Source organism: Physella acuta, unplaced genomic scaffold (assembly GCF_028476545.2).
Source record: "Physella acuta isolate Inbredline_101_S28 unplaced genomic scaffold, ASM2847654v3 ptg000459l, whole genome shotgun sequence".
In the NCBI taxonomy this organism is placed as follows: domain Eukaryota; kingdom Metazoa; phylum Mollusca; class Gastropoda; family Physidae; genus Physella; species Physella acuta.
Genome location: NW_026731978.1, coordinates 101,490 through 112,500, shown reverse-complemented (window position 1 = coordinate 112,500; position 11,011 = coordinate 101,490). Strand labels below are relative to the sequence as shown.

Genomic DNA, 11,011 nt, shown 5'->3' with positions numbered 1-11,011 from the left:
TATATATATATATATATATATATATATATATATATATATATAGGCCAATATATATATATATATATATGTATATATATATATATATATATATATATATATATATATATATATAGTTTGCTTTCCTCTCCCAAGGGAAGCCATTGTGATTTGCTAAATTATAACAATAATCTCCGGCTACGTCCCCTTAATTCATGTAACATTAGTTAGGGGAAATAACAATTAAATTACTACAGCAGACAAGAAAATCAAACTGCTTTCGTTAACTTAATTTATTTACTCTTGAAATATATTTTTTTTTAATTAGCGAATATTTTTATAGCTCTACTTTGATAAACAATGAAGGTTAAATAAAATAAAATAACCAATGCATTTTTGAAAAGATGGTTATACACATGTTATTGAAATGAACAGAATATCTGATACAAAGTGTAATATTCTACTCAAATTATCAACTGGGCAGTGGTCATCCACAAAAGACATTCAACTAGATCTAATACTGTATGGAATTATTTTTAAATTAATTTTAATACTCTACATTTTTTTCTTTGCAGATGTTATAAAAATAGATGTGAAAATAGGATTAAAATCAGCACACCAAAAATGTGATATCGTATTTGCTCAGTAAAATCCGTTTGTGTATAAAATCTAGAAATAACAGAAACTTGTTGAAACAAAAACTTAGTAACAGAGTAGAATCAGACATTGCCAGCCTCTTCAGTATCATATCTGTTGGGTTAGTGAACCGTTTTTTTCGCCAACATGACACTCGTTTAGAATTTTCCAGAACTCCAAGCACAGTTTCTGGTTCAAAACTCTGTTGATTTTGACATCAGTAATGTTGGAGCAATTCCTCTGTGTCAACGGTATGTATAATAGTGTGTACCGAATAGGCTGTATACTGATTATAATCAGTGAAATAGCTGCAATTCAACCGGTAGGAGGGTCTGAGCTACGTCAGTACCGGGAATAAATTTAGCAAACATAATAGATCTAGAAACAAGTTGTATCATGAGGTTACAGCGACTACGTTATAACTCAATGTGCAAGTACATATTAAATTTATTCTACTTAAAATGCTTACTCATATCAACATAATACTTGATAAATTGTTTTTAAAAATGCTACAATGGAAACAAATGAAATAAAGTAAAAAAAAAATGATACAGTGGAAACAAATGAAATAAATTCAGAAAAAATATGCTACAGTCGAAACAAATGAAATAAAGTAAAAAAAAAAATTCTACAACGGAAACAAATAAAATAAAGTAAAAATAAATGCAACAATGGAAACAAAAGAAATAAAGTAAAAAAAATATTCTACAGGGGAAACAAATAAACAAAGAAAAAATGCAAAACCCAGAGTGTGCCAATATGAGGGCCATGGACGTCCGTTGAGGACCCCACAAGGGGTGCAACGACAGACAGATCCACATTCGTGTAAAGTAAAGTAAAGTTTCCCTTTCAAACCTGACGGTCTATGGGGCAAGTGAAGTAGAGTTCACTTGTTTCTGTGACCTCGGCATATGAAGAGATAGTGTGGTCAGCACTTTGCCCAGCCGCCTTTACTTTCACTAACGTGAGTTAGGTACCCATCAGAGTTGGGTGGACTCAGGGACGGTCTACTGACTTGAACCCGGATTCGAACTCGAGACTTACGGGTTAGCAGTCCAGCTCTCTACCGCTAGACCACTCCGTCCCGTTGAGGACCCCACAAGGGGTGCAACGACAGACAGATCCACATTCGTGAGTCATGTGAAAAGATAATCAACTACCCCCCCCCCCCCATTCATATGTTCACTGCGTGTCACGTGGCCGGTCAGAGGGTCGCTGCTTTATGGCTAACTGGGGATGTGGGGGGGGGGGGGTAAGTTATAGCGCAGGTACTAGGGGGAGGTTTCAAAAAAAGGTCGGTAATTGGAATAGTTTTTTCACGTCTTATCCAAAAAATAACAAGAAAATGAGAATTCCTTAGTTTTGTAACTAAGTCAGTTAAATAGGTAAGATAAGTTTCCTTTTGAACCAGACGGCGCATGTGATAAATGAACTAGAGTTCACCTGTTTCTGTGACATCAACCAGGAAAAGGATAGTATGGTCAGAACTATGCACAGCCGCATTTGCTTCCCATAACATGAGTCAGGTGTCTATCAAGGACGTTGCACGAACTCGAACCCGGATTTGAAATCGAGACTTTCAAGTTAGCAGTCGTATTCTCTAGTATGCATCTATAACAAAGTCAGCTAAGCTTTGTTTTACAATGTCATATTTATCGAAATCATTAACTTCTTTTAATGGAAAGATGCCTACTTTCTACAACAAAAAGTAATCCAAAGTAACCCAAAGAACCATTCCTTGCAAATGCAGAAATAGCAATATATTTATTTTTCATACAAACATAAAGATATTAATTATATTTTAATACAAATTAGTAAGTATTGTTTAATATTTAAAAACAGATTAAAGAACCCATTCATTAACGTAACATTTACAAAAATGTATTAGCAATACGTAATAATTGTATGGTCCATGTTTCCCATATTTAAATAAAAATGTTAAGGGGAAATAACTTATACACTGTTTCTACAATTATTAAAAATAAATATTTATTTTAAAAAACACCTACGTAATAAAGAGCAGCATTGTTAGTTATAACAAATTATATTGAAATGTTTATGTTTTCGTGAGCCGTTATCAGTTAAATATAATATTTGCTCACAAAAAATATTCATACTTTCTTAATTTAAAAAAGAAACCCGGAAACTAATGGATTACATCTTTTGTAGAAGTTTTAAGCTTCAATTTAATTGGGTATTGGAAAGATAGCTGTTAAGAAGTGCGTTTATTTTGTCAATATGTCATCAATAAAACTAAAAAATTCTCAATAAAACTAAAAGATATTTAAGACTAGTATGGTAAAAAACATTTTTGTATTTCTTTGTTTCTAATTACCTTCATTTGAATTGTTGATCGACACACCTTTTTTTTAATAAAGTTCACCATTTTCTTCATGTAATAGTAATTTTTGTAAACATTCGAATTATATTACACTCATTTGTATATGCTGATGTAATTATTTCCAATTTTAAATAAAAGTATAAAAAAAATTTGAACTGCTTAAAAAATTATATATATATATATATATATATATATATATATATATATATATATATATATATATATATATGGGCCCTATATATATATAATTTTTTTTCTTACGTGTGGGGGGGGGGGTGACAAACGGAAAATCGGAAAGTCAGTTACCGGCAGAAGTAAGTGGTATTGTTCAGATTAGACACCTTTAAAAGATTGTGTATACTAGAGACTACTCTAGACAAGCAGACAGCCTTTTAATGTGTGCAGAAATGCCTAATGTAAAACCTGATATTTTTATCCTTGAATCAACATACGGAACACACATCCATGAAAACAGAGAAGAGCAAGAACATCGCTTTACTAGCTTAGATCATGGCATTATCAACAGGGGTGGGCGGTACTTAATTCCTGCATTTGCCTTGGGCTGAGCACAAGAACTGCTGCTCATTCTGGATGAATATTGGAGCAACCACCCAGAGCTGCATGACATCCCTATATACTACGCTTCTCAGTTGGCCAAAAAATGCAAGGGTGTTTATAAGACGTACATCAATGCCATGAATGAGAAAATTCGGCGACAGATAACCATTAGTAATCCATTTGTGCTCAAGCATATCATCAATCTGAAGGATTTGTAACAGTTTGAAGACATCGACCCATCAGTTGTACTGGCTAGTCCAGGTATGATGCAGAGTGATTTGTCACGAGAACGTTTTGAAAGCTGGTGCTCTGATAAAAGAAATAGCTGCATCATTGCTGGATACTGTGTTGAAGGGACATTAGCTAAGGTAGGTTGTGTTACCATGGTGACCAACTGTTTACTTATTAAACCTCTTATATAAGGCAGCACAGTTATCAGCATTATTTTATTTTTCTGCTCATTGGAACATATAGAATGTAATGATCTGTGTGCTAGCTTTAGCATTAGTACATTTTTCTTTGCCAGCACATCCTGACTGAACCCAATGAAATAGTAACACAGAGTGGTCAGAAGTTGCCACTCAAGTGTTCTGTTGATAACATCTCATTTTCTGCCCACGCTGACTACAAGCAAACGTCAGGATTCTTTCGAGAGCCAGAGGCGTAGCGATGGGGGGCAGGGGGGTACATATGTTCCCCGGGCGCCGATCTTAGGGGGGCGACAAAATGGGTTGTAAAAACAAATTAAAATGTCAATTTAGCTGCATTTTTGCAGTTTGATGGGGGGGGGGGGGGGTGGGGGTGGCAAATCGAAAGTTTGAGTGGGGGAGGGTGTAAATGGAAAAGTTGAGGTGGGGTGGGGTGCAAATTCAAAATTTGCTCCCGTGGGGGGCGCCAAATTGAAAGCTTGTACCTTGGCGCCGGGAAGGGTCGCTATGCCTCTGTCGAGAGCTTAAACCAGCTCATCTAGTCTTGGTTCACGGTGAAGTCAGCGAAATGTCCAGATTAAGATCAGCATTGTTGAGGGAGTATGAAGATGACACAGAGTATAAGATGGAGGTGCACAATCCACGTAATACAGTTCCCATTGAGTTACATTTCAGAGGAGAGAAAATAGCAAAGTGGAAGAGTTTGCAGCAGAGCCACCAAAACAAAGACACCTAATATCTGGAATTCTAGTCAAACGAAACTTAAATCATCACATTGTTTCCCCTAAAGATGTACAAAGCTACACATATCTAGCAATGAGCACAGTCTCCAAGTTTATTAACCTACTGTCTTAATCAACTAGCTGGCGACATTGAGGTTATCAAGAGTATGCCAACACCATTCTGAAAGTATTCAACTCAATCCAGGCGTCCCTAGAACCTGGTGTGGCATATATTGAATGGACAGCCAACACTGTCTATGACATGTATGCAGATGCAGTCATTGCTGACCTGGTGCGATCTGAGCAAGATCCCACCCCCGTTCAAAATGTACCTCATTTACTAACAGTAGACAGAGCCCACTTTCAGGAATGTTTGTTAGAAACTTTAGCTGAAATGTTTGGCCCTGTATGCACCAGTAAAGTATTTAAGAGAGATCGTTTGACAGTCACAGTAGATGATAAGGCTCAGGGGCATAGTGAGGGGGGGGGGGCGGGGGGTGCGGACCGCACCGGGTGACACCATTTAGGGGGGTGACACCATGGCAAAAAATAGCAAAATGTATAGAGAAAAACTTGAGAGGGGGGAGGTGCAAATCGAAAACTTGAGGGGGGGGGTGCAAATCGAAAGTTAGAGGGGGGGTGCAAATAGAAAATTTGAAAGTTTGTCCCCGGGAAGGGTCGGTACGACCCTAGGGGTGTGACACCAGTGAGTGCCGCACCGGGTTACACCCGACCTCGCTACGCCACTGATAAGGCTGCCATTATGTATATGGAGGTGAAATGTTCTGACGAGACACTCCATCAAGTGCTACACACCACAGTGACAAGGTTACACCAAACCATCAACGCCATCGGATTTTAATTTAACATTATGTTGTTGTAAATGTTTGATTCTGTACCATTTTCTTTGCCATATTAAATCAAAATAAAACAAAAATAATGTATATGATACAATTATGATATTTTACTTTTTCATATACTGACATATACGAAGTATAGAGAAAGTATTGTAATCTTGAAAAAATAAATCGAAATCGAGTATTTCAGAAACCGCGACGTTCAACACCTCTCTAGGTCGGAAAAACATAGTATTGCAATTTTGTATTATGCCTGTGTGTATGTATGTGTGTCTGTCTGTGAAAATGCTAACTTGAGTACCGTTAAAGGGGTCTATGACAAATTCCCGTTTGCCCGAAGGCCGATTTCCCGAACGGACTCTCGCCCGAATGCGACAAATGCCCGAATGGACACTTGCCCGAATGCGACAAAAGCCCGAATGGACACTTGCCCGAATGCGACAAAAGCCCGAATGGGCACTTGCCCGAATGCGACAAATGCCCGAATGGACAAACCAAAAGTCTATAATTTAAGTACTGTTTCAGATAGATAAATAGGGTAACCCGGGGTAATTCCATACACTACTTTTCTAAAACAATGTGTAAAAAAAATCTAAAATTAACACTACCACAATCCAATATTGAGGGTATAATTAGACATGCATTACTTATATGATGGCAAACAAATATAGAGATAATTCACAAAATAAAATATAATTTTTAAATATTTCACTTTTATTGCACAAACATGGCAAGTGGGGCAATTCCACACACATTATGAGAATTTAAAAATTCATGTATTTAAAAATTTGTAAAAAAAACATTGTTCTCATTGGAAACAATTTTGAATGGGGGCAACCACTCTTCATCACTGGATGAAAAGAAAGCCTCAATTTCTTCCTCCTGAATTCTGCTCTCATCTGTCATAGGCCGAAGTTTTTCGTTTATAAGTGTGGACCATTCTGAAATAAAAACAAAATTAAATGTTAGAAAGTCTAATTGCTAATGTGTGTATGAGGATGTTTATCTCTAAATATTGCATAAATTATAATAAATAATATAGGTAAAGTAAAAATAATAATAGATAAACAAATAATAGAAGTCTGTGGCAATTTACTTAACTTTAATAGCAGTCTTTTTAAAAATAAATAGTACTAGATCTAGTACTATTTAATTATTTTTTAAGATTAAATCATGAGTTGTGAATTACAGAATTAGCCACAACCAGTTTAAATGGTTTAAAACAACAGCTAAACACTTTAAAGAGTATAAAAAGCAACATGGGTCATTCCAAACTATAGTGTATGGAATTGCCCCACATCATGTGTGTGGGATTGCCCCACACCTACTATTGAAAAAAATATGCTTTCCAGTTCTAAATTAAAGGCTGAATCTAGCATCATTAACTGTTACTATTAACAAAAATGATTAAGCTTTCATAAAATCAATAAATAATTGACAACAATTAAAAATAAGACAAAATAAACTATGTTTTAAAAGTGCAGGGGTTGTACTTACGTAAGGATGTTTGAAGATCGATACAGATAAAATTAAAATTCTTGCTCTGATTGTAGATGAACGCTTCTCTAACAGTATCAGAAAGTATAAGAAATGACCTCTTAGAAACAGGGAATTATAACTTTTTATTAAACTTTACTCCCATTTAAAATGGAGAGTATTCAGTATATAGTGTGTGGAATTACCCCGTGTGTGGAATTACCCCGGCTTACCCTACGATTTGACATATAAGTAAACGATCTTATTCTCTGCCTTCGGTCAAATTTTAAGTGATTTCAATTGACCGGAAGTAGTATTTCCTATTTTTAGTACAGTCCTATTTTCGATTTCTAAAAATTGCATATGTATTTAGATAGTTCTAATGTTTTGCACTTTTATGGGGTCGTCCATAAATGACGTCACACTCGTAAGGAGTAATTTTGTGACGGTGTGTGATAAGGTAGAGGGTGAGGGGTTAGGATGGTGGTATGTCATATTTTTGCATTATATGTTAGAGACGAATTTTTAACGTTATTTCGCGCTTTGGAAATACTGTTTTAATAAATTGTAATAGGAATTGATTAAAACACTCTATGTTGACAGAGTTCAGACAAGATTTTGGAAAAAAAATATCGTATTTTAAGAAAAATTCAACTGCAATTTTGAGCGGGGTTTTAGGTTGAAGAGTGACGTCATTTTAGGGGGTGGGTCTGGCTTTTTGTGACGATGTGTGACGGAGGGAAGGGGTTGATGTTCACTTTGTGCGCATTACTGTTTTCTACGAGATTCTATTCTATTACAAAAAGTTTAAGTAATTTAAAATGTATTAAAAATATTATCTATATCCTGAGTTGCCGCTCCCCGTAGTGTTATAAGAATATTCTAGAACATTTTAGGGAGATCACTCTCGCTTAAAAAAAAGAACCGATGATGTATGCAGATGAGTCACAAAGCGGGGTCAGGTGTGCGAACAGCACCTGGTGACATCATTCAAAGGTTGGTGACACCAAAACGAAATACAGCAAATTATAATTGGAAAATCTACTTTTTTCATTTAGTTTAATTGCCTAACACTTTAATCGTTTTTATTATTATGCCTCGTAGAAAATAGTTCATTCAGTCAGGATAGCAAAGCAGATTTAGCGGTAGTCCATTTTAGTAACTTTGTATGACTCAGCCATGCAGTTAAAAATGAGCTTTTTAATTTTTTCTATCTCGTTTACCCTTCCCCCCCCCCCCCTCAAGGGTCGGCTCCTGGGAAACAAAGAAACATAAATTAGTTGTTTTGAAATTGAATTACATTTTAATTTAAATGTTCACTAATTAGAAATGACACTGTGGTTGTTTTTTTTTAATAGTTATAGTCAATAAGACGAAAATTATTAAAAAGTTTGTTTAATCCTATTGTTAGTACAAAGTGGCAAAGGGAAATAATTTTTAAAACATTTTCTAAAATATTTTTTTTTCCAAACATTATCAGAAATAAATTATTTGCTTAATAAAGACTATACAAGAAAACAAAATAAAGTGTTAAAATAAAGTATGTATATTATGAACATTAATGCTTTAAATATTGTTTAACAAAATTATCACTTAAATGTATAGTATTTTTATAAAAACCTAAGCGTTGTTGAAGAACCATTTAGTACATAATTTAAAAATGTATTAAATGCATCAGTATAATGAAGCAATTGCTTCCTGACAGATTTAAAGCACATATTCAACAAAATGCGTAAACGTTGAAAGAAGCATAGCGCACCCTCTCTGCTTATTGCGAGAAAAGGGCACCTCAAGTCATTCTGCTCGACCCCCCATACATTGATTTAAAAAATGTCTGGTAAGTTGGGGCCTCTCTTCACCCAGGCTGAAAAATCTAAGGATGATCCAGTTGAGGAAGAGGAAGAAGGTGAAGAAGAAGAATTTACAGTGGAAAAAGTTGTTGATTCAAGAATGCGTGGTGGAAAAAAGGAATACTTGTTAAAATGGAAAGGATATCCAGATTCAGAGAACACATGGGAACCTGAAGAGAACTTAGACTGCCCAGATCTGATTGCAGCATTTGAAGAGAAGAAAAAGAAAAAAGATTCAGAAAAAGGTGCCAAACGGAAATCAACTTCGAATGGAGCAAAAGATGATGCAAAAAAGAAGAAAAAAGATGAATCTGATAACAAGCCTCGAGGTTTTGACAGAGGTTTAGCCCCTGAGAGAATTATTGGTGCAACAGACAGCAGTGGTGAACTCATGTTTTTAATGAAATGGAAAGACAGTGATGAGGCTGATTTGATTCCTGCACGACAAGCTAATGTGAAATGTCCACAAATTGTAATAGCATTTTATGAGGAAAGACTTACCTGGCACACACACAATGATAATGATGATGATGATAAGAAGGGAGATTGAGTTTAAAAAGATTGTTTATTTGTATGTCTTTGTTTACTGTGAGTTTAAAAATACATGATGGAAAACCCAGTCATTTTTCTTTACTTTATTTTGGATCAAGCAGTCCTTCAAATGATCTGTTACCTAAAATAAAAAAATCTAGTACGCTGAATCTAATCTGTTATAGTAATTTTATGACCTGTTATAGAATTGACTCTAAAAAACAAACTGCATATTCTTTAATTGTACAACTTGTTTATTTTTGCCTGTCTTGGTTGTTTGAAAAAATGACTTGGTTTTTCTTTTACACTTTCTTTTATGTAATGATTGATTTTCATCAAAGGTTTTAGAAGCTCCATTACTATGTGACATGAGTTATTTCTGCATAAATGGGTCAAATGTAAAAATGCTTCATATGGAATGAACAGCGTGTTAGTTTAAGGAGTCGCATATTCAGTTTTAGATTCTTGTCTAGAAAAGACATCAAGTAAGGCTTTATATGTCTGTATAGAAGTAAACCAATGATATGAGTGGCATAATATGCTGTTGTGATCAGTTCAGTTATTATGAAAATGTTCAGGTTCTTGGTTTTAAATAGTTTTTTTTTTAAATTCTTTCCTTTTAAAAGTAGTAGTGTCATTTGGCCCAAATCTTTGCATGCTTATTTTTAGATCTGTTGCTGTGTGTGAAGGAGAATATGGTAATTTTACTATTTGCAGTTGTCTTACATCATTTACACGTTGTGATACTCAGCTGTCATAAATGTTCTGTTCATAACAGCCATCTGAGTATCTCAGTATTTTTATGTTTTAACAAGTACCAGCTACACATTTTCTATGTATTTGTATGTAGTTGAATGGAAATTGGTATACATTTTTACTGGCAGGGACATGCTTATCATTGTCCTGGTGGTAGTTGAGTGAATTGGGCATTTCTGTTCCCCTTGCGTAACTTTGTTGATGGGTTACACTTTTTCTGTAAACACTTCACTCAAACATGTCATTTTTTAAAATCCAGCTAGAAATCAAATTATTATTTTCAGGTTCTTTTTGTACTTTGATGTACACAATTTTAAATTGAATAGAGATATTGAAGTCTAGGCAGAAAATTACTTGTTTAGGATAAACTCATTGTACATAATCATCGGGGTTCATTTTTCCAGCGCAGAATACTTTTATATATTTTAAAAGGTCTTCATCTGTTGTAAGGTTTAGAATGTAAAAAAACTTTCTCAGTTTCTAAAAGTTAGACTGTCTCTAGCATTAGTTCATCATTTGAAATTTTTATTGTATTGTCAACAAATAAAATTCATGACCAACAAAAAAAAAAAAAAAAAAATATTCAACAAAATGATGGATTTATCACACTGACTAATCTAAAATTTGCACCCCATAAACAAAAGGGAAAAAAAAAATATTCAACAAAATGTCTAGTGCGGATGATTATATATCAGATAAGGTCTTGCAAATGTGTGGAGACACAAGACCTGGTTTTGCGCCAAAACAAATACAAAAGAAGTATGAGAAGGAAATAAACCGGGAGTGATCTCCCCTAAACTTTCTCGAATATTCTAATATAAAATTACGAGGGATGGCAACTCAGGACATAGACAATATTTGTTATCCATTTTTAATTACT

The 11,011-nt window shown here is 34.7% G+C and overlaps 1 protein-coding gene and 1 pseudogene across 1 annotated transcript; both read left to right on the top strand.

Annotated features, from left to right (window-relative positions):
* Nucleotides 1–5,523, top strand: part of LOC131943530 (cleavage and polyadenylation specificity factor subunit 3-like) — a 6,082-nt pseudogene extending 559 nt beyond the window's left edge.
* A 3,205-nt stretch (nucleotides 5,524–8,728) lies between these two features.
* LOC131943531 (chromobox protein homolog 1-like) lies at nucleotides 8,729–9,545 on the top strand. The gene has a single exon (XM_059303704.1). It carries the CDS (start codon nucleotides 8,825–8,827, stop codon nucleotides 9,392–9,394), a length of 570 nt encoding a protein of 189 aa, XP_059159687.1. The 5' UTR covers nucleotides 8,729–8,824; the 3' UTR covers nucleotides 9,395–9,545.
* The last annotated feature ends 1,466 nt before the right edge of the window (nucleotides 9,546–11,011 follow it).